Here is a 27,945-nt window from a genome sequence, read left to right as displayed (position 1 = left end):
TCTCTATGATTCTAACTTTCTCTCTGAGTGACCATTTTACAAATAAATATAACTGAAATCACAGCCATTGTCTTTCATTTCTGTGTATGGTGATATGTCAGATGACGTCAAGGTTATAAAATATGGATTTTAGCTGCAGCAGAGCAGCAACTTGGAAATGGCTTGGAAGTGACTACTGTTTAACATGTAGTCTTAATTGGCTGCGTTTTAGTCATTATTTCAAACGTGTTCCATTGTTGGACAACAGAATTAGAAAAAATATGTAAATGAAAACAGCTTTTTTGGGAATTTGACTTTTAAGCAGGTTTTAGCTACTTTCCATTGAAAGCAGTTGTTTACAGTGGTTCAACATCACTTCTCAACTATGTCCCCAGTTTCGCACATGGGTCATACACAGTCCAGCTATATATTAGGTTTTGAACTAGTCTTGTTTCACTAAAGTCATCCCACTAATCTGATGCCATTGTTGTTCATGCCAAGTTATACAATGAAGCTTAGAGTGCCCGCCTGTCTACATGCAGTCATGTTTGCTCTCATCCTGCCTCTCTGCTGAACAATTTGGTAACATAGTCAAAGGGTTGAGGTATTGTTATGTGGTCAGTTTTAAATGTTTGATGTTTGCCAGTGCACAGAATAAAGTACACTGATGAAAGTGCAGTTCACTGAATCTAAGAATCAGATTGACAGGTTATTGTGTATAAAGATATCTAGTCCTTAACTATTTACATCAAGACGTGAAGAAATTTACACTCACTTTCAGTAGTAATGAATTTTAATCAGTCTAGCTTTCATCCCTGTATATTACTTTGTTTGAAGCTATGAATCCTTAGTTGATTTTGGACTAAACTGAGGTATTGTCGTCCTGCAGATGAGTCTTTGTTGGACTCCACATACCACCCCATGGGATTTTTTGGAGCTGTTCCAAGTTCAACAGGGTCATCACCATCCGGCTTACCAGCCTCACATTACACTGCCTTTGAGAGCCCAGACTCACCTGGTTCCCTGCCAACCATTACTGAACCTAACCATGAAGTTAGGACTGCTGACATCATGCTTTTTCAGTGGGGACATGTTGCCTCTGAAAACTCCAAATCCTTCACACCAAGTGACGTCGTTGCAGAAGAACCACATCCTCTTTCCAATCCATCATTAAGCCCCTCTGAACCTGTACTGGGTTCTAGACAACAATTTGAGGCACCAGTTAAACGCTCCACAGACTGGAAGCTGGCCAAGATAAATTCTGCCAAACACTCTTCCTCTCTTTCTACAACTCCTACAAGAACCCCATTAAACCCCTCTGTTTTTAGAAGGTCAACAACATCTCAGCTTGGTTCTAATTCTGAGGAGAAAGCTCCAGAAGCACCCCTCACAACTTTTACCAAGCAGCCGGGTGCTATATCAGAGTATACACCGGCAAATACCTCACAACCTGTTCAGCCACTTGAGTCCCCTAATTTGGCTTACACTGACTCACCAGCAGATGAATCTTATAGTAACATATTGGATGTGAACCAGTTGAGCCCCAGCAGTGCCCCCTTGCTGGAGAACAAACCAGCACAAAGCATAAACATGCTGCCCAACTCGGACGAGATTCTGGCCCCTGGCTACAATGTGCCTTTCATCGCCCCCCATCCTACATCACCTTCATCTGAACCCACTGAGGTCTCTCCAGAGGACTTCTACCCCACCAACACCATGGAATTGGACTGGGGGTCTGGGGACTACTTGGAGACAATGTCATTCTTAAATTCAGATGGAGATGACTATTCTTTGGTCACTAAGGTGCCCTCTGACTCATATGATACAGAAGACTATACAGAAAGCTATGATACATCTTTCCCTTCCAGAGTGGGCATATCTCCTTTGTCCTTGCATCCTCCTCACCTCTCACCGTCTCCCAGCCTCATGACAGCGTACAGTACCATTGTTCCACTAAAATCTATCCACCCTTCCTCATTTTCCTCCACAGTTCACTATACAATGGAGCCTACTCCCACAGCTAACAGTGATATACCTGACCCATCGGACATAGATTGGGGTGATACTTTCACAATCCAACCGACAGATGTCCTCTTACCTGATATGAACAGCTTGGAGTATTACACCATTCAGTTGACCAAGGAGAACAACACTTCAGACACTGGAGCTGAACAGAGAGGGAACATTACTGTGGTGTCTATCAGCACTACAGTCATCACACCCACCAGCAGCTTCTCTAATGATACCAAATTGACTGAGGAAGAGTCCTTGAGTGATTTGTCAGGGTTTGAACCTCATGAGGACTCAACCACAGTAGTCACAACAGAAAAGAATCCTCAGCTGGTCAATGTCTCTGAACCGTTTCTAGATCCTTCAATAGTCCCAAGCCACTTCTTTGATCCCTCTTCCTCCATCTGGGGTGGTAAAGTATCCGCCACAGATTTGTCTGCACCTACTTTAACTGTTGGCCTGGATAGCACTGCATTAACAGAAGATCTACAACCCCGTGCCACACCTTCACTGCCAGTTGATGTAATGTCTTCCTCGTCAATGACGGATATCCATTGGTTTGTTACAGAGACAGTCTTACACAGTACCATACACGCCACTCCTGTCTTAACTGCAACCACAGCCTTCTCTCCTGTTCCAGTTGAACCTGTTGCCAACACGACTTCTGGTGCAACAGAATTAACTCCCCAAAACTTGACTTTCACAACTGCACAAACTCTTAATATTACTTTAGTTTCAAATGAACCCACATCGAATGTCACTTTGGGTCTCCCAGACGTTTTGGGTGATGAGGGGGTGACTGAAAATGGAGTTGACAACCCAGCCACAATGAGCTTGATCCCAACTAGCAGAGAAGCTATTACAGTCTCTGCTGTACCCTCAACTACAACTGCCACCACTACTACTCATCAAGTCACAACAAGAATAACTGCCACCACTGAAGCCTCAACTAGCGTCAACATCATCTCTACCACCAGTGGAAAGACCACAACTGTAGCACCAACATCAAGACCGTACCTCTGCAACCTTGACAGGCCTACTTATTTAGTAAAAATTGGTAAGTTTGACATTTCATTTTGCACAACACAACTCTTAGTAGTTCACGTGTATGAAATATGAAATGAATGAAAATTGTGTATGTATGAAAAATGATGTATCAAAATTGTGACTTAAAACTGTTGTTTGAAATTGAAATATACAAATATGAGAACTTTGTCATAATGAAGTAAGAATATAACCATGACCTTATCCTTTCCTCTGAAGGTTTTCCCTCTGGGGCCACTGTTGGATATGCCAAGTCTCTAATCAAAGACATACTGAAAGTAGAATTCAACAAGTCAGTGGAGCTGCAGGTACATTTATTTCTGTGGCCGAGTAAAGGTAGTTTATTAATTTCAAGATATGTGAAAATCTACAATGTCAATATAATACACTTGACCTAAGAGACCCTGTTAAAATATAGAGTGATTCTGAAGTGAGTGGGCTGTCATGTAATTGGCCCTTACCTACAGTAAGTGTGTGTGTTGGTTTTTTGTGTGTGTATATACTGTATTTATGTGACTGTGTATATACATCTACAGTGGTGCAGATGAATCATGAAGGCCAGACCACTTCCTGAGTTTTTTATTTATCTGTGGTTCTGTAATAAACAAACCACAAGAGTAGATCCACAAGAGCCACTGTGACCTTTCAAAAGCATCAGCTGCTTATTTAACACAAGCCACTAAATGACCACTGAGTGATTTTTCTATGTCATATGTTCCTGCTTTGTCTGGGAAGGTTGTGGACCCCCCACCAAACTTTGTGTTTCGGGTGGTGTCTGGCCCAGTTGTGTACACAGCCATATCTGTCATCAACACTCTGAGAAGGTCTGGGCGCCGGTTCCTGTCTGTGTCTCCCAACTGGACAACACCCAACAATAAATATCAAGTCCACACAGGTAAATGACCTTTCAAAATCTGTCTTTCATGTTTGCCAGAAGCACTACACTGTCGGCATTTCAAATTTTGAGGTAACTTTTTAAGACTCTCCATGTTTTTACTCTGTGCAGTGCTGCAGTTTGTCCCCAGCCACATCGATGTGAGGTATTGCAACTTCAGTGAGAGCATTGAGAAAGGTTTGACCAAGGCCTTTGCAGAAGTGCGTCGTCGCTCAAAGGAGTCAACCAACTTCACAGTGCATGTGAGTGGGACCAGAGAGCAGGGACATTTTTCTTTTTTTATCATACAAATAAAAGATGATATTTGTGCAAGCAAGCTGAAGAACCATTATTGACTTCTCTGACCTTGCTTCCAATTATTTCACCACTGGATTAACCTAACCCTGCTGCAGTATAGGTTGACTTTAATTGTGATATAACTTTGCAAACAGGAGTTCTTCTGTGTAATTCCAATTGGTGAGGATTTTAGATTTCAGTAAATTAATGGTGACAGGAATGGTTGGCTGGGGGATCAGAGAAAGCTAGTTTATTAAAATCATTACTTGTTGGAAGACCTAATTACTGGTGTGGTTCCCTATATATCCAGCCATCCATTTCCATTATTTATCAGGTCTGGGTGGTAATATTGACATCATAAGCATAGTAGCCCAGACATCACCCTCCCCATCCATTTTTTACAGTTCTGACTGTTGGATCCCATCCTGATAAGACGCACTCAACTGGGTCCTTTCAACATAAAAGAGAGGCTATTTTTCTCCAAGCTTCTTTTGAATGTTTGAGCACAGACACACAGCAAAGGAAGCTAATTTTTGAGGGTTCAGGCACCTTCAAGTTTAGCTATTTCCTTACTATGACTCTCACCGTGGACACCACATCAATCCTTCCATCCGCCTCACTCATCACTCATGAACAAAAACCCCAGGATGCTTCACTTGGCTACTTGCTCTTGAGGGAGTTCATGCTCTAGTTGTAGAGTATTAAAGAATCTTACTGTTTGTTAATAAAGAACTTATTTGGCTTTGTGGTTAGCTGGCTTCAGTAGAGGTTTGTGTAATCCTATTACACTGATGCCTGTATTAAAGTTGGAATAAATGTAAGGATTAAATCAAGGATTTGTTGCAGCGTGGAAATGTTTTATGAACAACTTGCAAACTGTGCCCTGGGCCACACTGCCCAATTTTGTGTTCTGCTTTCCAATCACTGAAGCCAACCATTTTCAGATTGCAAACTTCATTGCAACTGCTTAGGAGACAAACAAGCTTTCCCAGAAACTACATCAACAGTAGAATGGAAAGTGTTTTTGAACGTTTTGTTGTATAATCATCTGTCTGGTGGATAGTATATCTCTGTCTAATTGTGTTTCAGATTGTAAACATCACCATGGCTGCTCCAAAATATCAGGAACAACGGCTGGTGAGGCAGCCAGTGGACATCACCTTCACTGTGCGTGGTTCTAGGGGTTATCTGATGGGGTCAGAGGTCAGCACCACTTTGATGAGGCTCACCATGGTGGAATTCAGCTATTACATGGGCTTTCCTGTACTGCAGATTGCTGAGCGTGAGTACCATACGATCGTCTCACTATAATTGGGCCATTTCCATGTTACGTTACCCTACTTACACATCTCCTTTTCACAACAGCTTTCCATTATCCAGAGTTGAACACCAGCCAGTTGCTTCGCTCCTCCTGGGTTAGAACAGGTACGGTGGATTTTAGTTTTCACTCTAGCATGCTGAAATGCTGTTACAACTACTTACAGCAATTATGGGATTGTCTTTACACTGTATCTTATTTCTGTTGTCTGTGTACATAGTGCTCCTGGGTGTGCTTGACCAGAAAGTGGGTGAGAGAACCTTCCAAGCCAACATGGAGCGTCGGGTGGCCATGTTACTGGGCGAGGCCATGGGATTAGTCAGACGTTTTAAGAGAGCCACCACCATAGGCAACAGCAGCGTGCAGGTACAAACTCTGTCTCTCTCTGATTTGCGATGCATTTCTCTGGAAACAGTATACAATAGATTTATTTGTTGAATTTCTTGTTCATTACATAACAATACTTTTAAAACTCTTTAACAGGAGGTTTTTTAATGGATTACTGACTAAATCTTGAAAAAGCTTCCGTCCTTGTACCATTTATATCATTATTCCCTGATGCAAGCTCTTTCTAACTACCTACCCTGAGTACTGAGGGCTCATTATGTGAGCGTTGCAATGTTTGTAACCACTGAAAGCCTTGCTGCTTTACTAATCAGGCTCTAGCTTTTGTGGGTTCGCTCCGCACCTGCTCAGCTCATCTCTAAGGGGACAGGATAGGGGTCTGTCACCATGGTAACAGCATCCCATTCAGCCCAGGGGCCAGCCAATGACCACAGCCTCATGCTTCCTTGTTCTTTTTCCTCTTCCTCATTTCTCCTAACCCTGTTACTTGATGGATCCTGTGAGCCACAGAGCTGCTAAGAGCAGATCAATTATTAATTCTTTCTCTTTCTCTGTCTGTACCCTGCAGTTGGGATGATTAAGAGTGTGTGTGCCTCTTGTTGAGAGGGCAGGCATTATGGAGGGAGAGATACAGAGACAGGGGTAGGTAAAAGATTCAAAAATCAGAGGAACGGGAAGAGCAAAACACTTGGATAAAAGAGCCTTGTTACAAGAGACGAGAGATGCATAACTGATCCAAGCTCATGAAGTCTGAGTGCATATGGTGGTCTTTAAACAAGGGGGCTGTCAGGGTGATAAATATCATCCTTGGCTGAGTAGCAGCCTCACTGTTTCTGACCTTTCTGCCTCCTGCGTTGTTGTCTCCATAAAACCCACAGAGCAATTTAGGAAAAGGGAGGACCATGCAGTTGTGGTGAACCTTTAGTGTCTGTCTCTATGCTAAGATTAGATCTTTAATTTTAGGCTCTGGCATTTTTCTGCATTTCAAAATGATATTTTTCACATTCACAAATATGAATTTGTATTATACATAGAAGCTGTATGATGTGCATGTGTTCCTTCCAGCTTTGATGGGATACTGTCATTAAGGAAGTCTAGTTTGGATGGTTCTTTTTTTGTTTTACATTTCAAAGACACTCATCTTTGAGTGTTTGTTGGATATAATGAGAGTGAGGTGACTGAACTTCAGAGGAATCCTTTGTATCACTCTCACACACCGACACACAAACACAGACACATATGTGTCTCAAACAGATGCCCTAGACTGTCATAACAGAGTCAGTGTGGTGTTGTCACCTATGAGAATACCTCATGAGTCTGCCTGGACAGATAAAAGAGGAGGTTGAATTGGGGTCGCACAATACACACATTCACACTGCCATCTTTCCACTCTAATAACCGTGCATGGACTGGATTAGACTGTGGATGAGGGAGCCTGCCCAGCCGTTTTTCTGTGTCAGCCCAGGCATGACCTGCGCTTTACTCTTTCCAGTAATGCAGACAGCAGACTGCACTGTGCCTCAGGGCATGCAGAGGGAGACACACACACACACGCACACACGCGCACACAGCATGCGCGCGCACATGCACACACACGCACACACACACACACACACACACACATATTAGGCAGCATGGAGAAATATTTAAACAATGGGAATACAGAACGTGAGATGATATATCATGAGTGGGCTGTTTCCAAACACCTCATGTAAAAAGACTTGCAGAAGTTACAAATAAACCTACACAGGTGTCATATTGTGTTTGAAGAGGTGTACAACACATACAAATACATACAATACAACTGAAATATTTGACATGTTATTTCTGTGCCTGATGACATTAAGAGGAATGTAAATGTGCACAGCTATTTTAAGAAAAAGCGATAGCTCAGAAAGAGAACATGTAGTTTCTCTGGGCTGCTTTATCAGGGGCTTCTATAATAAGTCTCAATCCAGCAAAGAAAGTAAGGAGGCCAACTAGTGCCTTAGTGCTTTAATTTTAGTCACAAAAACTGAAAAAAATGATTAGTATTACAGGATTCCATAGAAAATGAGGTACCATGGTCACCATTAAAAAGTCATCCATATTATTGGAATTGTGACACTTTGCTCATTAAGACCTTCATTAGTCAACCCGTTCTGAATGTAGAGAGTGTAGTGCCTCATCTCCCATGGATCCTATGTTTATTTTTGGAAGCGCTTCTTCTCCAATTGCCTGAGCATTGTCTATTAGAAACAATTTTAGCAGGGTGAAAGAACACTTACAGGTGACAACAAATGGGAACATCAAAATTAAAACACGTTGCACAACTCATTTTAATTTTGATGGACTTGAGTTGAAGCTCAGACTAGTCTGCACCTTGCTGTGTTTGTGTTCTCAATGTTAGAAACAAATAGGAAGAAAGAAAGAAAAGAGGAAAACATGGGCTCATGGTGACAGAAAACCTTTTATAAGATGATTAGTAAACATCACAGCTGTGAGGTTTGCAAGTGTGGGTCCTTGAGCAACGCAAAGAAGAAGTAAGGTCTATTGAGTGTTTTTCCAACATCTGGACATGTTTATGTTTTGAAGAGGACATAAGATGCCATGGTGTCTGCCAACAGTTTAAAAGAGAGTTGTTGACAGCACAGGCAGTCATTTCATAGTACTCATTAGGTCTGTTGATTGCTCTGTGTAACTGAATAACAACCAAGGAATAGGTCCTGGAATCCTTTCCATGTACAAGACAATGTGTTCTGTGTAACAAGAAATGTTTCCTTAATATTCCACCATACTAAAGCCCCCAAACACATGGCTAAACAAACTGAAGAGTTCTGTTTAAGTCTATGGATGCAGTCCCAAATCTCCCATGGCCTTGCCAAAGATTCAAACTTCCTGAACCGATATTCATTCTCCAATAGCTCAGTACAATGAATGCAGGACTTGGATAATAGAATACAGTGATGGATTTAAGTTGCTCTGATGATATAAACCTGTTATTTTATACATTTTCATGTGTTTATTGACATTTCTCTGACTCTCACATAATTAAAAAGAAATAAAAAAATCAAACCATTTATATGTGCACTTACTCATGTACCACATTATTTCATACAGATACTTGGACAAGTGACAAATTGTACCATCCTTCTTTTTTTCAACTCCAAGGTTGTACGTGCAAGCCGGCTGGCGGGTGCGGACCACCCCTTGGAGATAGTGTATTTTGTGGAGGGTCCCAGTGGTCAGAGGGTGCCTGCAGTCCAAACAGCCAACCTACTCAACAGCCTGGACGTTCAAAGAGCTGCCATCGTCTTGGGATATCGTGTGCAGGGTATTTTAGCACAGCGTGAGTACCATTCAAGGGCTTCTAAGTGATGTAGTGATGGAGAAGATCAAACTAAACAGAGCTTCCATGTCTGTGAGCATCCACATTGCCAAAGTGTCTGAGGGCAAAACACTGAGTCACTGCCATTTCTTGAGTGCTGGTAGAGTTGCAATGTAGGTTATGAATATTATTAATAATGGACTTCCCTATTTAGTGTGAAGCAGAGTTAAATATGTGTTGAAAACAGAGGGAAAGAAAGAGAAATGATGCAATATATAAAATTGTTCACAAGCTCCACATAAAAAAACTAGGATAAGGCTAACTGCTGGCTCAATGTGTTCCTTTGTATGTTTATAGTAACATTTGAGCTAATTACCTCCCCTTGTACACACTACACAACAAGCCTGTCTTCCTCATTAAGAATCTAAACAAGGGATGACGGCCTAATGAGAGCACCTCAAGGGAGTTGTGTTTCTGTGCTGACTGTGTTCTCTTACGGTACTTTCCCAGGGGATGAAATGAGTGTTAATTAAAACTAATGAAGGTCTGCATTGAAGATTAGAGCAGTTAGACAAGAGTCAGCACTCCAACAATACTGCATGTTTAGCTTAGCACCCCCCCTAAACTGTTTGTGAATAGGCTTAAAGGGAATAAAGGGGTATGTTTGAAATATTTATACCACGTACACAGATGAAAGGACTCTTGTAACATAATATATGTGCCATATTTGTATGTCAAGGTCAACTTCAAACTAAAAACTTCCATGTCCCTCTGTCTAACTGTTTGTTTAAAGCTGTAGAAAAAGTGACGGCTTCACCCTCTGATGCTGAGAACACCAACATGTGGATCGTCATCGGGGTGGTGATTCCCCTCCTCGTCGTCATCATCATCATTTCAATCCTGTACTGGAAACTGTGTCGGACAGACAAACTGGAGTTCCAGCCAGACGCCATGACCTCCATCCAGCAGAGACAGAAGGTAGAGTCCTATCAGCGTTGTACAGTGTCTGACCAAGGCTTCGTTGCATCAGAGTTTCATATTTTAATATGCCATGTTGTGTCTTGTACAGCCAAACTAGTTTGCCAAACATTACCGAGATCTGCGTAGAAAGGTTCAGCTGATCTGGGAAGCCAGAAAGCAGAGACCACTTTTAAATTCAAATGAACTGCTAATGAACGGGGGGTGTATCTGTCATTGCCGTCAATGTGCTGTAGGACTGCACAGAATCTGGACTTCTTCTTCATCATTTCTTCTTTTAGATTAGATTAGTAAAACTTTAATGATTCCAGTGGAGAGACTTATTAAAGGACATGTTCAACTGGATTAGAAGTCATGATGCTGAGATGGGCCTCGTCTGCCCTTTTATTTTATTTAAAACCTTTTTGAGGTTTTCTTATACTTTCTGCATCAGTTCACTCTGAGAGACACAGGGTCAAGTTTACTAGAGAGTCAAAGAACAAGCAAGGGTTATGTGATGCTGAATTATTAATCATTCTGGTGTTTAGATTTACTGGAGTAGTACACACCTCCCATATAGTCCAGTGTGTAGTACAACTAATTAATTGTGGTACTTAATTAATTGTGACAGCAATTCTACTGCCCAAAGAAAGCCCAGAGCTTTAAAAGTCCAAGCTCTGGGCTTGGACAAAATGCTATCATACAGTGTTTTGTCTTTTATGCTTTTTGTTTTGGTGAGAAGGATGGGCAGAAACCGTTATTCCAGTGAGTTTAATCATGTGTGATACAATTTAAAAGTGGCTTTTATTTTGGATAGTTTCATTACTGTGAAGAACGCATGCAGGACTCTCCGCTGTGCTGCACCGACCAACAACAGTACCAGAGAGCTCTGTACTCTCTGTGGTGCAGCAGTAACTGTCTGTCTGAGTAGCACACAGCTGCAGTGCTATCTCAGCTACCAGGGACTCTTTCATCATTAACTCCAATGTTGCTGACACAAAAATACCATTCTAATCTATTCCTAAAAATAATTTTGTTTGCATGCTGAATTACAACCAGTCTGTTTTCAGGGGTCCATGTATGTGGATTTTTCTTTTCTTTCTGCCTCTTCTTTCATTCCACATGCATTTCTTTGGTTGAGCTGAGCTGTGAACTGAAGCCTTCGCATTGGGTTAATGCAATGAATCTAAAGTGCAGAATCAATTACTCTGCCCTCTCTGCCTAACACAATCATCTGTCACTTAACACCACTCCTCTTCTCCCAGCCTACTACGTCATTCAGAGAGTCAAGGACCTCCCTTCGCCAGAAACTCCCTCCAATTAAAAAGGATATAGATTTTAGTGAGGAAGAGGAGTATGAAGAAGAGGAGGAGGAGGAGGAGGAGGAGGAAGAAGAAGAGAAGGAGGTTGAAAAGGGGAAGGTACAGAGCAGTGTCTGGTGGTTTGTAAAAGATGTAGTGGAGACTTAGTTTGTGTGTATATTTGCTGTGAACACTGGCTGTTCTCTGGTAATTATTCTAATCTTGCACAGTTAATTACATAAAGAACGCAGTAGTCAATATTTAATAGTCCAGAGTTTGAGTTTTTGGGATGTGACAGGTAAAGAGACGACAACATCATCACTCGAAGTATTTACACTATCCACCATTGCTTCTGCTTAGAGACCAGTAGCTCTTCCCAAGAGCAAAAAGAGTAATAGCAGTGAGGAGGAAGAAGAGGAGGAGGAAGAAGAAGAAGAGGAGGAGGAGGAAGAAGAAGAAGAGGAGGAGGAGGAGGAAGATGAGGAAGAGGAGGAAGAAGATCAAGACAAAGATGAGGAAAAGGAGAAAATTAAAAAGAAAGAGATGAAACCAGAAGTGCACAGAAGACAAGAGAGCAAAGCAATGCAGAAGAAAACAGAGGGAATGAAGAAAGAAGAGAGAATGAAAATGTTGTCTAAAGGGAGGAGAGCCAAGGAGGAGGTATACTGTGTAGTAGCTATAGAGACTAGTGCGTGTTTGCATTAGTGGACATTAGGGTCCTTCTTTCCCCAGTTTAAATGACCAGACACAATAAGTCCAGTATTATACATATGGCAGATTTCACTACGGACTTAATATTGGTGTGTTTGTCTTTAGATGTGGTGAAGTAGATTTATAGATGTCATTTTGGGATGTATCAACTGTTTGTTGTGAGTGTTTCCCCAATTTACCCTTAGACCACACTAGTAATTACTGTCTATAATGTGTGGGAGATATCACGAGCTGTCTGTTTGCTTTCATTCAGCCTCAGTGTTGATTATACTGAAACGGCTTTTACTATTTCAGCTGCAGCTTTTTGAATGCCTTCTTTTTCACTGACTGGCCTTGTTTATATGCTGCGGAGAGCAGCACACACAAACATGTACACATACTCTCTCTCAGGATTAGCAGTTTCATACTGGCAAGCATCACACTGGATTAGCAGGTTTATACCAACAAGCCTCTTTAAGCCACACATTTTGCTTCAATAAACTCAGCGAGTGTACATATAATTCAGAGAATTAACAGGAACATGTCATGTCACTCTTCTCTTCTCGTGTAGCCGCATTTTAGTGTCATAGGACAAGAGTTTCACAAACTGCAAGTTTACTGAGATCAAATACTGAGATCTGACATCCTCTGTTTACTCTTTCGCTGTTGGAAAGTCCCGAGGGCTTTACACTCAAATAGTCTCTCTGCTTCAGTCTCCAGCCTCCATCCTCCACCACCTCAAAGGAGAGCATGCAGCTCAATGTTTCCCCACAACTCTCATCCCTGTCCCTGTTTCTCACAGTCTTTCCCTTTATTCATTAATGACTGTCTGTCTGAGTCTCCCTCTTGTACACCCATTCAGCAGTCATTCAGCCTAATTATGAACTGCAAACTTGTCTTTCCATCTGTCTGGCTGTCTCTCACCACTCTTGGTCTTGAGAGAAATTTCAATGCAACATTGTCACTGCTGTGGTTTAAACTGCAGACTCATGTCATCATGCAAAATATGTCAGTATGATTGCACATGAACAACACTACTGAATATTTCTTTAGTAAATATTTATAGTATTTTCAAACTTCCCTCATTCTCTCCCTTACCTCTCTGTCATATGACTTTCCACCTGTCTTTCCATTCCCTATTTCCTAAAACTGTGTATTCCTCCTCTCTTTCCTTTTCACCTCCTCAGTTGCAGGCTCCCAGTGTGAAAGGCTTCGACTTTGCCAAGCTGCACCTTGGCCAGCAGAGTAAGGATGATGTCATGGTGATTCAGGAGCCTGTCCCACCAGGGCCTGGCCCCGGGCCCCTCCCCGTGTCCATTAAAGATGGCCTCAGTCCATCTGAGAATGGGGAGATCCCCACACCCATATCCAAAAACTCAGCCTCCTCCACCAAGGCGTCCCGCAGCGGCCGGAGGCGAGGAAGGTCAGTACTGCTGATTGGGCAGGGCAGGAGGAGAAATTTAGTATGAAAACTTGTCGACAGTAGGTCCAAATAAATAGAGTAAATGGAAATATTAAATTCCATCAGGTTGTGTCTATATCGGTCATGCTGTTATAGTATATGTAACTAAAAAAAGTACCAAAAGGAGGCCCTGAATTATCATAAGCAGCCTATGTTTGTGCCGTGTTTTACTCGCTTATGTTATGGTCAACAGATCATTTATTATAGTCCTCTTTTTTTTTTTTTTTTTTTTTTTTTAATCCACCAATTTTCACAGACAGAAATGTGTTTTGGTTTTATTCCTCTTCTCTTTACAGACTTAGAAGATATTTATTTAGATATTGAACATAGCTTGTGTTTTTCACCCCATCACTCTGATTTTCCACTTACCTCAGTTGGGACAGTCACTCAACCAGATTAAAATCTTTTGACAGATCCTCTGATCAATTATTTATGCATTTGACAGTGAGGGATCTTCATTTGCTCTTGCAGACTGTCTATATAGCTTGCAGTATATAAAGTTAGACTGTATATTTATTTATTTCATTGTTTGCAGGGTTTATTTTAACTTTCTTTTAACCGTAGCACTGTTGTAAATAGTTTCAACAATTCGATTGTATAATAGCTGGGTTTTGCTTGAATATGTCCGTCATTACTAAAACATCCTAACCAACTGCTATGATTAATAGACTATATATGACTACATATGACTCCAACACAGTTACTTGCTGTTTTCTTCACTTTATAATCAGCCAGGACAAATTAATTGTGACTAATCATTCTCTTAGTGAAAATACTTTTCTATTTAGCTGTACGAGCTTCATATCACATTATCATTTCTTAGAAGACTCCCCCCAGCTTTTACCTTTCTGGAAAAGTACTGTTTTTGATTATGCATGGCATTTCAGCATGTTAGTATGTTCTTGGGCTTCTATTATTCATGTAAGTGTGTGTGTGTGTGTGTGTGTGTTTGTGTGTTTTTCTGATAGGATCTCGCCGTCAGACGGTGACTCTGTGGTAAGTGACCGTTCCAGTGAGCGGGAATCCACCGAGGAGAACCTGAGAGCCCACGCCACACCCAGTGACGGCAAGCAGACCCGTAAGCTTCCCATCAATGTTTTAAATGGCAAGTGGCCTTGGCAACACTCACATCACTCCTCCAAACACAGAGAGCGAATATGAGGTGGGAGGGGGAAGGGATTGGGTAGATAGAAAGAGATAAAGAGAGAGCAACTCCACTTGGCACAATTTGATTGACAAGAGGGTCAGACTGAGAGCAAAAGAGACTGTGAAGTGATGAACAAAGACGAAACAGAGAAATACTGAGGAAAAGTGCAGCGTCACCCCCGAGCAGTGACACAAAGATTACAGAGGGAAACGGTGAGAGTAAAAGAAACACCTGGTAGGAATTCTATTCAATGGTCGAAAGAAGTCCAGAGAGAGACAGAAAGGAGTGAGCCGGGAATAGGAGGAGAAAAAAATAGCTGAAGTTACTCTATCTGACAGCTTGTTGATAGATTCAAGCCTGCAGTGCCACTCAGAGACTACATGCTGGAGCCAGACGCAGTCAGGCACACAGACTTCAGCCTGACGCACCCACAGAGGAATGGTCTCTGTTTTGTTAATGATAAATCTCAGCCTGAGAGATTTATACACTCTGCCACAATGTTTATAAGTAGATTGTACATGAGACATACTTAGTATTATGTAATGAACCATCTTTCTTTTTGTTCCTTCAGCCTTGTGTTTTGATCAGTGCGTTTTCTGCTCATCAGAAGCAGCTCCTTTCTTTCAGACCAGAAGCTTTTATCAGCTGTGGAAATGTATCTACCTAAATGACTCTTGCCTTTCCCTCCCTCTCTCTCTCTGTGCTTCTCTCATTTACTTTCTTTTCATTCCTAAAAATTAAAATGGCAGTCATGGTGGCCAGTCTTCAATTCTCTTGGCTTTTTTATTTTTACTATTAACTTACAGTTAATAAGGTGCTTGTATTTGACTTCCTTCATCTCAATAAAACTCACTTTCCTTTCTATTGTGGTTTGCAGGCAAGAATAGAATTGGTAAGAGTTTGTTCGCTCTCCCTCTGTGTCTCTGTAGACCTCAGGCTTGACCCCCAGCAGCTGTGTCTGTGTGTTGTCTGTCTGTTTCTGTGGTAGCTTTGTGTTCAGCTTGCTCTCACTATCCATCACTGTCTTCTGAGGTGTCTCTCACAGTGTAGAAACAAGCAACTTCACAAACAAAGGCAAAGCCGTTGTTTGACAGGAAGTTGGGAATAGAAATCCTTGTCCATTTCATGTTACCACCAGAAACATTTACTCCACATTTTATAGTCATGCTAAGCAAATAAAAGGTAAATGTTCCATGGAGATCTTTGCGCTGTTGTTGTCTGTGCTCTGTTACCTAATTTATCTTATTAGTATTTAGACTTCCAATAACTGCACTGTGCTGACTGTGTTATGACTGAGTTATTCCCACTTGTTTGCCTCCTTCCTCAGGTCCTCCACCTATGAATGGTACGAACGAGCATCTGTCATCGGCCTCCATCTTTGAACATGTCGATCGGATGTCTCGTGCCACGGACGCAAGCAGGAGACTTCCCAACAAAGTCCAGCTTATTGCCATGCAGCCCATGCCGGTCCCACCGCTGCACAGCCCACCCATCAATGGCAAACTGTCAGACACCAACCAAATTAACAAAGAGGTCTGCTCTTTTGACTTTCTTGGAAAGCGAAAACTGTTCTCTTTTTTAACAAATAAATTATTCCAAAAGTATAAACTATTTGGTTCTGTTTGGTTAGGTTTTTGTCGTGAGATATTGATAGACGATTCATGATTCTCTAAAACATATGCACATCTGTTTGTCAAGAGCGCAAAAAACTGTATCTGGACTGGTTGCACTGTTATCTGCTGTCAAATTTTCTTCTTTTTCACATTAGAAAGTTACAACAATTACTTTTTTTTACTTTTATAAATGGACTAAAGAAGACCTGATAGGAGCAGATCACAGTGTGGCAAGTTCTTTGGAGGATATATTTCCCTAATTTACTTTTTTAAATAGACATTTACTCTGACGCTGCTATAGTGCTTGTGATTTGTCACTCACTGTATGCAAAGTGTGTACATGTAATATTGTTACCCTACATTTTAAGGCACGTTTTGTAATCAAGTAATTTTCTCCTCAGATCCAGGTAGCATTGAGGCACAAGTCAGAAATTGAGCACCATCGTAACAAGATACGTCTGCGAGCTAAGAGGAAAGGCCACTACGACTTCCCTGCCATGGATGACGTGACCAGTGGCCTTGGAGACGTGAAGGACCAGGATCGCATCTATCAGAAAGCACAGATACAAATAGATAAGATCCTGGATCCAGATGCTCAGATGCCTTCCATCTTCATGGAATCCAAGAAGAGGTTAGGGTTCATGTTCTGGGTCAATGCTCTTGTTTGGTACTGTGGTGGAAAAATTGTTGTTGAAAAGAAAGTGTGTGTCTGTGTGTGTGTGTGTGTGTGTGTGTGTGTGTCTATGTCTGTGTAGGGCTGATTTTCTTTTTTTTTTTTTACTCATAAATTAATTAACATTCCTCCATTTGTTTCTCAGTGGTCGTGGGAGGCGCTCTCCCAAACAGAGGATGAAGGAGCATCTGAATGGAGGCATGATGGATGCAGACAAAGACCACCTGATCACTGAAGACAGTGATGCTGCTTACAGAAAGTGTCCTGGGGTCAACAATGTGGCCTACGTAGTGAGTAGTGCAGAAGCATCATGACATCTGTTTAATCGAACATACATTGTATTTCCTTTCTAACTGCAAGTAAATATGTTTGTATTTATCCCAGTCGGACCCCGACCAAGGCCCAGGATCCCCTCACAGGAGCCCCTCCCCAACTGATGATGTCTTCCTGGGTCCCACTTCCTCTCCTCCAGGTCACGCCCCTCCCCCACCCCCCTACATGCCCCCTCAGCCCTCCATAGAGGAGGCGCGGCAGCAGATGCACTCCCTGCTGGACGATGCCTTTGCCCTCGTGTCGCCCACCTCCCAGGGCAGCACAGCGGGAATCACTCTCCCAGGGGTCAACAGCAACCCCCCTGCCTCCAGCCCTCCAGGCCGGGGCCCCAGACCCTGGGGTCCTTCCTACCAAGGTCTTGGCCCTTTCCCTGGTGTAAGTAGCCATCCCTGGCACTTATATCTAATGGATACTTTTGATAGAGCATTAACCATTCAGTCAGCATCAAGTCATTCTGTTTTCATGTAGCACTGACCAAAACTCTGTGTTGGAAACAAATGGTTCTCCCTGGCATCTAAGCTTTTGCTAGTTTAAGATCCTGCAAGCTGTATTCTGTCCTGCATCTGTTCATTTCACTAATCTGAGGACAGACCAACAGAAACAGGATCCCTGTTGAAATTTGTAATAGCCCAAACATTAAACAGACACATGTAAAATCTCTTGTATTCACTATCTCCTCCCTTTCTCAAGGTTATTTTCAGTTCATTCGCAGCATGAAACCTATAGCTTCACGTTTAATCGTGTCCTCTTAGCAAACTAATCAGTTAAGTATTCCTCCATCTGTCGCCCCCACAGAGCTGCGACCTTACAACCCCCGTCAGCTATCTACATCTCCTAAGACTTTACAGTAATGTTCCCTGCATATGCTTGATCTGCATTAGCTCTTGTCAGTGTAGGCTGGTTTCACAGAACATACAGACATCGACGTGTTCTGAAGATTTCTTGAACAATAAACTCAGTATTCACAGTTGTATTTTTTTAGCTTATATTTACACTATAATATTGTGCATGTAGAACACACTGTGTCAAGAGACAAAGTAGAAGTTATCTATAGCATATCCATGGCTTTGAAATTCATATTGAAGGGTAGTGAGTTGAGTTAAAATTAAATAAAGGTTTTCAGTACCCATGGGTATTATATGAGAAGGGAAAAGTTATGAGTTGCTTAGAGATGAAAGAGCATTATATTAGTGTTACAGGAAACTGTAAAGATTGTTGCCCATTAAATCACTCAGATTAGCAGTGAGGCCTACGCATGCTGTCAGCATTGTGAGTGTTAAAACAACCATGCATTCCACACTCTCAATGGAAAACTAGAGGCACAGTGCCTCATGGCAATATTGTGTTGTTTTATGGTTCAACTAAACATATTCCTATCTTGTCTATAGCTTAGCTGTCACTATGCTAATTTAACACGTCACATGGATTTTTTAAAATCCATATTTAAATGAATACAGCTGTAAAAATTGTTACTAAAAATGACTGTCCTGACCCTACATTCCAACACCGGTTTTCACCCAGTAACAGCCATAGAGAGAGACTTAACAATGAGCAGTGGAGCCATGAAAAGCCATTTGCTGGTTCTGCTTTTGCTGGTTCAGTGCTTTAATATGCTGTAAAAGGTAAGCTGTAAAAAAAGAATGATATCCAACACAACCATGCTTGCTAAAAACAAACATCGTTTACTGCATGAATTGAGCACCACTGCCAAAATATGCTATAAATACAACAGGCACAGTGTAGCTTTGCTTTCTTAAGAAATATGGACATCCACTGCAAACTCTCTTTGCATTAAATACAATATTTGATTCTACATCCTGATATAGTTTGAATATTATTTGTAAGTTGATTATTCCTAAGAACCACAAATGCAGACAATGTCTCTTGTAATTTTTACTAAGTGCTGTGTGTCTTTCTTTGTCTCCCCCAGAGGTTCACTGAGGTGGGCATGTCCCCTCCTTCAGTCCAAGGCCTGACACCAAGGTCAGTAGAGCAGTCTATGAAAATTGAGTATTCATGTATTAATTAATAAATTATATCCTCATTTGACCCCCTTTTCTTAAACCAAAGTGATTTCTTATTGATCGGCGTAGCCTGATTCTTTCCACTTCACCAGTGGTAATATTTTCCTTCAGGTGCATTGAGTGCATTGGGCCTCATGAATAATGAAAGAAGAGTCATTTTTATTTTATTGGTTTAATGGATTACGTCCAAGCATTGGTCTCTTAACTGGCTCCAAAAAGACCAAGGCACCCGTGCACACACAGACATTCAAACAACTTATCACAAGTGGAAATTTGAGCCTAGTGGAAAAAAATAGTCAGCAGCTGTCAAACCCTTTGTTTTATGTACTGTGTGGTTGTGAATTGTGAAACATTTGAGACTATATCAACTGCACAAGACAAATTTTAAGTTATATGTTGTACCACATAGAAGACAATGTGAAACCACAGTTACAGACGACCCTGTAGCATGGCCATACATGCAAGCACCAACACAAATATATATATGACATACACAGTATGAGCTGTTTCATTGGTTGGCTTTACCACAAAGTAGTGTTATTGGTCTTTACAGTGAAAACTCCACCTAGACACCTGCCTGTAGAAAATGCTGAGTTGGACACACACATCCTGTGTTTTAAAGGCTCTGTTGGCATGACCTTGCGGAGACAGCAACTAAGAAAAACACTTTATTTTAAATGTTTTCATTAAAAAGCAAGTGAATGAAAATTAATTTCTTTGTGTTTCAGGCAGGGCCTTGGCTCCAGCTACCTGCCACCAGGAGAAACAGCAGGGCACAGTGAGCAGCTCCAGCCAGACAGCCTGTACTCCAGTAGGGGCCTGTACGCTGATGAGCTCCCCTCATCTGCCAGACCGCGACCAGTGGGGGGGACTACAGGTACAAGAGGAAATTGCATACACAAGCTCATGCCAACACCCTTAAACTGCTAATACGGCAAACGAAGCCCATCATGTGCACATCTTCATCCCAGTTTCTTACAGCCTCATTTAAGTATACAACATTTTCAAAAGAAAAGATTACAAAACGCACATCTCAAGCATTAATACTTGAAGGTTGAAACCTAATTTATTGTCTTTATACAGAGGGTTTGTCTGTGGACATTATTTGCGATCTCCTCTGGATGTGGGCCACAGCGTTGTTTCTTACAGACACACACCTTCACCCCATAAACCCATCACACTCAGAGAGCCTTGTCTTTGTCTTAAATTATTAAAGGAGCTGGCGTGATGCTGCTGCAATCATGTGACTTAGACTAATAGAAATGGATTCTGGCATTTCCCATACGGAGTGCAGCTCAGCGCTGACAGACTGCTTTTCAGACTGTAATGATTGCATCAAAGTAGGATTGCACCAAAAGGGGCAGCTGAGGATTGAGTGTTAGGAACAGTAGATTGATGTGGTGTGATGTGCGTGCGTGTGTGTGTGTGTGTGTGTGTGTGTGTCTGTGTGTGTCTGTGTCTGTGTCTGTGTCTGTGTGTGTAGGCGCCCAGCTCCATCATCTGACACAGGTGGGATTGTCCAGCCGGATGAATGGTTACCCAGCAGGGGTCAGGGCTCCTCCAGGCCAGAACGGAGGCATCGGCTGGAACCACTACCATGATGACAACTTCTCCAGGGTCGAGCCTGAAAAAGATGCAGTGAGTGAATCATAGATTTATTCATTTCAGATTCATTAAACCTGAAATGAAATGAGGCCAAGTTGAGAAACTTTTACTTTATTTGGCCGAGGGGATTTTTTTCTTCTTTTAAGATCTCTCCTGTTTTTTTACGTGTTTAGTTTTTTATTAATGCCATGCTGCTCTGAAAAATTTCTACCACTTGATATTTCCTTCTACTTTTATCTCTCGATAGTTTCTACATTTTTCCTCCATTTTCCTCATTTTTCATTCCTCTTTTTCTTCTCTTTTCCTGTCTTTCCTGCCTTCAGTTCCTGGACTGTCCTGACTACTCATCCTCCTCTATCTTCCAGATGCCTAGAAGTGGTATCAGAGAGCCCTCTGCGCCCCCCTCCCACCTAGATCCCCCTGTGGTGGGCTATCTTTCAGCCCCACCTCCCCTGGATACATCTCCTCCTACCCACTCCTCTGCCTCCCTGATCAAGGCCATCAGGGAGGAGCTGTTGCGTCTCTCCCAGAAACAGGCAGCTTTGCCCAGCTACCACAGCTGAAGCCCCAGCCTCCAGTCTGTAGCTCTAACCAGTCATGCCACTGACCCTGCCTGCCTGCTTCGCCTAATCTGACAATGCTTCCCATGGAAGTCCCTGAGGGTGTACAGCAGAGAGATAGTCCTGCTAAACTGAAGTGACGAGGTGGCTCATTGAGATTTCTAAGTGAAGAGGCCGCCCCTCATGAAATACTCAATGACAGGACGGTTGATACAGGTTGATACAGAATCGCATCAGCTGCAGTATGTCAAACCAGAGACAGTGTTATGAAATAAAGAACAATGTGAACAGAATATGCTGGACCTTTGGAATGAGATGGAAGGACATGTCTGGACTGGTCCTGCCTGTGTTTCTGTCCTGCACCTTGTTGTGGATCAGGGAAGGATCATGCCGAGTTCTGCTCACTGTGGATCCACACAATGGACATTTTTTGCTGCATTTCTTCAGACTCAGTATTCTGTGTCATGGTTTCATTCTCATGCTGCCTTCACTTAACAGATAAACCCCACATGACATGTAATTTCAAGACATTTTCTTATTTTAACCTACCATACAGGTATTTTGTTGTTTTCCATAACCTCTTTATAACCATCAGGTGCTACTTCATCTTTTCTGCCATGATGAGCCATGCTATGCCTTGACACTGTGATGTAGTTCACCGGACCCAATCTACTGTACGAGCCTACAGTAAGGTCAAAGTTCACAGCCAGCAAGCTAGTTCAGATAGTACGCACAAAGGGGCATCCATAGAGACTAATAACACTTATAAACACCACTTTTTCTTTCCTTACTTACTGCAGTAGCACAGAGTTTTTCTGAGTTGATATTTTCTGACATTTTGACTTACACTTACATAATTGCTTTTTCATGTTCAACTCCTATCTTGTAACTTGTTTTTATTTATGTTTAGCAGCTAACAGACAGCAAAATGGCCTTGAAACAAATAAATCTTCAAACACGACTTCAAAGGCGGATTTTAAAGATGCAGGCAAAATGTGTTACAAATACTTAACAAATAATGACAGTATGTACTTGACAATGATGTACAGTTAGTACTGTATGTATTCAGTATTTGGCTGTAATTGATGCACTGTATTCAGACTACTTGGTACAGCTCAGGTCTTTCAAAAAAAAAAAAGAGATTGCTAATGGACAAATCAGTGAAAAGACAGTTTGATAGGTCATGTAGATGAACTTGTTCATGAGGGAAAGTCACAGAGACCAGTATTCTGTTTCAACACTATCCTGTATTGACTATATACTCAATCACCATCTCTATTCCATGCAGTATTTAAAGTTTGCTTTGCCTTTTTGATAGCACAGGAAGGAGAAACGTGTACTGTATTTGCTGTCACTTATGGTTAACTTCAACCAGCCATGTTTATGTGCTTTTAAAATTTTCTCTGGATTGACCTTGCCTCATGTAATGTCCACCTTAAATGTCTTAGTCATTGTACTGGTTGGAAATCATTCTAGGTTACCTGTTTTTTGGACACCCCACAACCCATCCCTGATAATTTGTGGTGTTTTGGGGCCTGGAGTTATATTTTATTTAAATGAAATAAAAGAGGAAATTATGGATTTTAAAGGCAGGACCTAAAAATATGTGCGTTACCAGTATTATGTGGTCGGTTATATATCCTCGCTACACTAACAACAACTTTTGGCAGTGATTGAAACATTCTACAGATGTTACCAGAGAGTATTTCCCACCTTCCCATTTTTGCAATGTGATGTGCCTTTTGGACTCACCTGAACAGATTAAGCACTTGGGGCAACAGCAGCTCTCTGTGTGTCCTATTTTACTGTCATTCATTCTGTGATTACCAGCCTAAAATACATCAATAGTCAGATCCATAAAAGTCTTGAACATTCTGTTATGAATGATGGTGTGGAAGCTGAATTGAAGTGACATCCAGGTAACAGTGATAAGGGTTAGATTTTGGTTGTCCATTTCACCATGTCTTGTTAACAATCTCACACTGTATGCCTCCATCTGCTGGCTCTGTACTGTAACAACAGCCCATCTACTTGTGTTCATCCTCAGTTGCTTTTTTTAATTTAATTTTTTAGTTGTTATCTTTTCATCTATTTCTATCTGTTGTACGTTGTGATAAGGATCTGTTGGCTGGCCCAACTTTACATTTGACTGATGTTGCATGTTTAATTATTGTATTTCTTTTGTTTGTTTTTTGCGCATGCTGTTCCAAACTTATTGAAATACAAAACAAACAATCACCTGGCGTGTCTTTGAATTTTAAGTACATCACCACTAATTACATTAGATTCGATTAGATTTCATCAGTTTTGTCATCTCATGTCATCCATCCAATAGAAAATGCATACTCACGGGCATTGTACTTACCACAAACAACCAGAGGGTGACAGCACTTTACCAGAAAACCAGACCTGCTTGACTCACAACAAAGACTGCTCCCTTGCTGCAGATGATGTAACCAATTCCCATGGATGTTTTGTAGGAGTCTCTGAAAGGAGGTCATTTTTATGAGCGCTTCACTTTTAATGGAAGAATTATGAACAGGTCACAAAATAATGAAGAGGAATGTGTATTGTTATAGTGTCTGATCACTCTGGCTGTGGGTTTTGTCAAAGGTAACCGATTCCATTTTGATCACTGATGCTTCTGCTTTATATTAGGAGTGTGTGTTTTTCTTACGAGGTGAATATGATAGGCAGTAACAGTTGATAATAAATGGTAGCCAGCATGTTTACAGTAGTAAGAATTGTGCTGTTTTTGGAAACAAGGCAGCATTTCCCTCAAACTAATAATTGAATTCCTTTCAACCATAAGTCTGGCTTCTCTCTTCTCCTTGTGGCGAAGGAATACTTCCTGCTCATGTATTGAGTTCTGTCTCATCCCATCAGATGCTTCCCCCCTTTTAATCCCATCACAGGATCTAAAGCCACTGAGTGATGCAGCTAAACACACACAAATCTCCTGACCTCCACTCTACAGAGAGTGGACCGTGCACAAGTCAGCAGGTATTAGACGCTGCACACACATGAATAGTTGCTACACTGATCTTTTTGCAGCCTGATTGTGGTTATAATATAGCAACTGAATGGGAGAAAATAATCTGGCATCCAACATTTAAACGGTGAGAATAGTTGACTATTCAGGCGATCACTTCCTGTGTCTCCTTGGGTCTGATCTGCTGCCAGTCCTAAGCTATTTAACCCTGTTCTCTCTCCATGACACTGTCAGACTCCAACACAGGAGATTACACTGCAGCTAGAGAGTGGGTTTTTTTATTTGCGTGTTTTCACATTTTCTGACCATAAATATAATCAAAACAGTTCAAAATATCGGTCATCATCTTTAATTTCAGTTTTTATCCCCACCCCCAAAAAAAACAAAATTCTACTACGTTGGTCTATATGTCGTTGATTTATCACCCTCAGCATTCTAGAGATTTCTTTCACTTCTGACATGCCTGTATGTTTCTGTCCTTGTAGATGCATTTTTATTGTTATAGTCAGTGTCTTTCTCTCATCCTCTCTATTTCTTGTCACCTGCAGAGCTTAAGAGTGTCCCATCCCGTCCCGTCCTGTCTGGCTGCCCCTGGCCCTCCTTGTGGGGTCTACCCCCGCCCCATCCTTCCCTCCTCCCAACAATAATCCTGTCTGTGTGTTGTCCCGTCCCGGCTCAGCTAGCTGAGTCCAGCCCAGCCCAGCGTAGCACAACAAGAGCACACCCAGGAGTTAATCTGGATCATGACGGTAATTACTGCCCGTGTGTCCAGTCTGTAGGAGGGTATGAGGAGGGGAGTAATTGTCCACCAAGGGAGGAGTTAAATAGGCAGTTCTGCCCACTGACCTTGGAGAAGACTGTGAGGGAGGGAGGGAGGGAGGGAGGGAGGAGAGAAACAGAGAGGGAGGCAGAGCAGATCCAGGCATTAGCATACTGACAGAGTTCCAGCACTGCAGATTTCTCTCTCTCTCTCTTTCTCTGTCTTCAAGCGCTCTCTCGCTTTTTAGTCTGCCGGTGAAAGACAGAAAGACAAGCGGAGCAGGGAGGAGGCCAAGTGTGAAACAAATCCTTTGACAGACGAGAAAAGAGGATATCTTGTCTTTTCACTGATCCCAGCAGAGAATTCAGAAGCACTTGTGAGTAGACTGCTGTCAGCTTCACATTCAGAGTGTGTGTGTGTCTATAGTTACATGTGTGTGTGTGTGTGTGTGTTTTCGGTATGGCAGTTGCTGGAATAAGAGTCACATTTTAGATGCAATAAGAACAGTTTCTCAACCACGGGCAGGATGTCTTCCCACCAATGTATATGTTTGTTTTCTCCTGGAGAGGTGTTGACTGTGTGTGTGTGTGTCTGTGTGTGTGTGTGTGTGTGTGTGTGTGTGTGTGCGCGTGTGTGTGCGTGTGTGTGTGCGTGCACTTTGTCACCAATAGCACGTGTTGTTCCTCCAGCTGCCTGTCAGAAACAGACATTCCTGTGGTCTGATGACGATGAATGCATGAATCCTACGATGGCATCCGTTACAGATGTTGCAGTGGTGTTTCTGGGGGAGGATGTGGTCCTCGCCCTCCTCCTTGTTTACCAGCTTCTTTTTTTTTTTTTTTTTTAATTACGCAACGCACTGCTTGCTGCGCTGTTACATAGCATCAGAGTTTCTGCTCATGAATCAATGGCAGCAGGATTGGTTGGCTGACAGAGACACTGCAGCATCCAGGCATCTTCTGCAGTATCAAGCTAAGGGCCAGCTGGCACTGCTGTCACCGAGGGATGTCACTGTTTTCACTCTCAGTCTCACATGTGTGCGTAGGAATGTTTACAGGGCGGCTGAATGTGTTTGTAGCGTTTCTCACTCTCCAGCAGTGAGGATGTCACTGCAGCTCTTTTTTGTTGTCTAAACACCCCAACCCCCCACCTAACTTTATCATCATCATCATCATCATCGTCATCATCATCACTCCTGCTCCCTCTCCATCAGCCCTCCCTCTCTTATCTTATCTTTGCTCTTGTTATTGGGTCAGTTTCTCATTTCTCTGCCTTGATGTTGACGTCAGGAAACACAACAAGAAGGGGAGGCAGGGTTGTGAGACCTTGACTTCTGAGCTCGAGGTGCAGAAACAAAAGCTTGTAAGGGAAGGGTGACATTTTGCAAGCAGGCATCAACCCCCAGCGTCTTCTGTTTTCATAACAGATGAATAAGCAGTTGTGGGAAATAGGGGCAAAGGTTAGAGAAGGATAAAGAAAATAATATGATGTTTTTTCTTTTTTCCTTTTTTTCTGTGTGCCAGTGGCTAGTGCTGCCCTACTTACTGCTGCATGACACAGAACTATATTTTCTCTCAGGTTAGAACCAAAAGCAGCTGCCTTAAATTTCACCACCACACTTGTGGTGTGTCAGATCAGGTAACCCTCGCTTACACACAGACTCTTCCACCTCTTGTCACCGATGGGCGATCGCTGTCCTCAAGGTCACAGTGCAGGTTATCTCCATCTCCCTCCCTCCCACCCTCTGCCCTCCCCGGCCGGCTCTACTGTATCAGAAGACACAGCTCGATATTGTGTGCGGCCCTGTGCTGAGTAGGAGGCAGCGCTCATGTGATGTTCAAGGGGGAGGTGAATAGCTGTCATTCATAAGAGGGTGCCCGTTTGCTCGGCAGCTGCCCCCTGCTCCGACTTCAGACGCCGATCCAGCCTGTCAGCTGCCACCAGGCTTCTTCCACAGCCAAACTGTTGTCTCCCTCGACCGCAGAGGTTAACAAATTAAACATGTTTATTGTGCTTGATATGAGGCGTGCTGGAGTGACAAATGGGATTAACTCCATTTAATGACAGGAACGTGGACTATTAGAACATTATAATGCGGAAAGCCACCCTGATTTTGTGAGATCAGAGTGCTTTTTCATGTTTTCCTGCAAAGTTGTGCAATATAGAAAAGTTTTTTGGAATCTGATAAGCGTGAAAATATATAGGGGAAAGGTTATCTACTATCACCTTTTCATCTCAGCCCAAAATCTTCATTCCTCATGAAGTGAGAGAGATGCATCACATCGCATCAGATAAGTGCACCGTGTATGGCCCAGTGGCAGTGGTAACTTTATAAAGCCACCCAGTATGCCACAGCTGATCCTCTGACAGCGTTAATCCCTGTTGGCAGACACTGGATCTCACTGCACTGCTGTCTTACACACCACGGCCTCTGGTCATTTACAGGAGAGTCAGCAGCAGCAGCAGCAGCAGCAACAGCAGAATGCAGCTCTGGCAGGACCGGCCAGATGACTGGTAACATGAGTGAGCACATGGGAGAGGAAGGAGACTTCTGCAGGGTGTGCACTGAAAGCACTGAAAAGCCAGCTGAAATGCAGAATGAGGGTAGTTAGACAATCTGTAAAGATTGGAGTGGATGAGAAAGACAATGGGCT

At 42.3% G+C, this 27,945-nt stretch overlaps 2 protein-coding genes across 5 annotated transcripts in view; both read left to right on the top strand.

Annotated features, from left to right (window-relative positions):
- LOC111661838 (UPF0606 protein KIAA1549) overlaps positions 1-23,777 on the top strand; it is a 35,731-nt gene extending 11,954 nt beyond the window's left edge. The window contains exons 3-24 of one of the 3 annotated variants that reach the window (XM_087176399.1): positions 869-3,046; positions 3,253-3,341; positions 3,769-3,928; positions 4,040-4,170; positions 5,294-5,486; positions 5,570-5,629; positions 5,743-5,888; positions 9,018-9,195; positions 9,968-10,152; positions 11,397-11,552; positions 11,793-12,092; positions 13,310-13,545; positions 14,553-14,689; positions 15,609-15,623; positions 16,059-16,264; positions 16,746-16,975; positions 17,163-17,307; positions 17,402-17,725; positions 19,281-19,333; positions 20,103-20,251; positions 20,858-21,012; positions 21,303-23,777. In XM_087176399.1, the coding sequence (XP_087032525.1) occupies positions 869-3,046; positions 3,253-3,341; positions 3,769-3,928; positions 4,040-4,170; positions 5,294-5,486; positions 5,570-5,629; positions 5,743-5,888; positions 9,018-9,195; positions 9,968-10,152; positions 11,397-11,552; positions 11,793-12,092; positions 13,310-13,545; positions 14,553-14,689; positions 15,609-15,623; positions 16,059-16,264; positions 16,746-16,975; positions 17,163-17,307; positions 17,402-17,725; positions 19,281-19,333; positions 20,103-20,251; positions 20,858-21,012; positions 21,303-21,542 (5,666 nt within the window). In that variant the 3' untranslated portion in view covers positions 21,543-23,777. The remainder of the gene's footprint in view (positions 1-868; positions 3,047-3,252; positions 3,342-3,768; positions 3,929-4,039; positions 4,171-5,293; positions 5,487-5,569; positions 5,630-5,742; positions 5,889-9,017; positions 9,196-9,967; positions 10,153-11,396; positions 11,553-11,792; positions 12,093-13,309; positions 13,546-14,552; positions 14,690-15,608; positions 15,624-16,058; positions 16,265-16,745; positions 16,976-17,162; positions 17,308-17,401; positions 17,726-19,280; positions 19,334-20,102; positions 20,252-20,857; positions 21,013-21,302) is intronic. The other 2 variants (XM_087176398.1, XM_023415521.2) reach the window with 2 other exon arrangements.
- Positions 23,778-25,472: 1,695 nt separating this feature from the next.
- Positions 25,473-27,945, top strand: part of mical3a (microtubule associated monooxygenase, calponin and LIM domain containing 3a) — an 85,367-nt gene continuing 82,894 nt past the window's right edge. For both annotated transcript variants that reach the window (XM_023415480.2, XM_087176397.1), the window contains exon 1: positions 25,473-25,667. The gene's annotated coding sequence lies outside the window, so the exon portion shown is untranslated. The remainder of the gene's footprint in view (positions 25,668-27,945) is intronic.

Source organism: Seriola lalandi, unplaced genomic scaffold, assembly GCF_002814215.2.
Source record: "Seriola lalandi dorsalis isolate HSWRI2012SDOR001 ecotype SW California unplaced genomic scaffold, Sedor1 jcf7180002054553, whole genome shotgun sequence".
NCBI lineage: Eukaryota > Metazoa > Chordata > Actinopteri > Carangiformes > Carangidae > Seriola > Seriola lalandi.
Note: the sequence above shows the minus strand (reverse complement) of the source record. Positions and strands in the feature narration are given on the sequence as shown.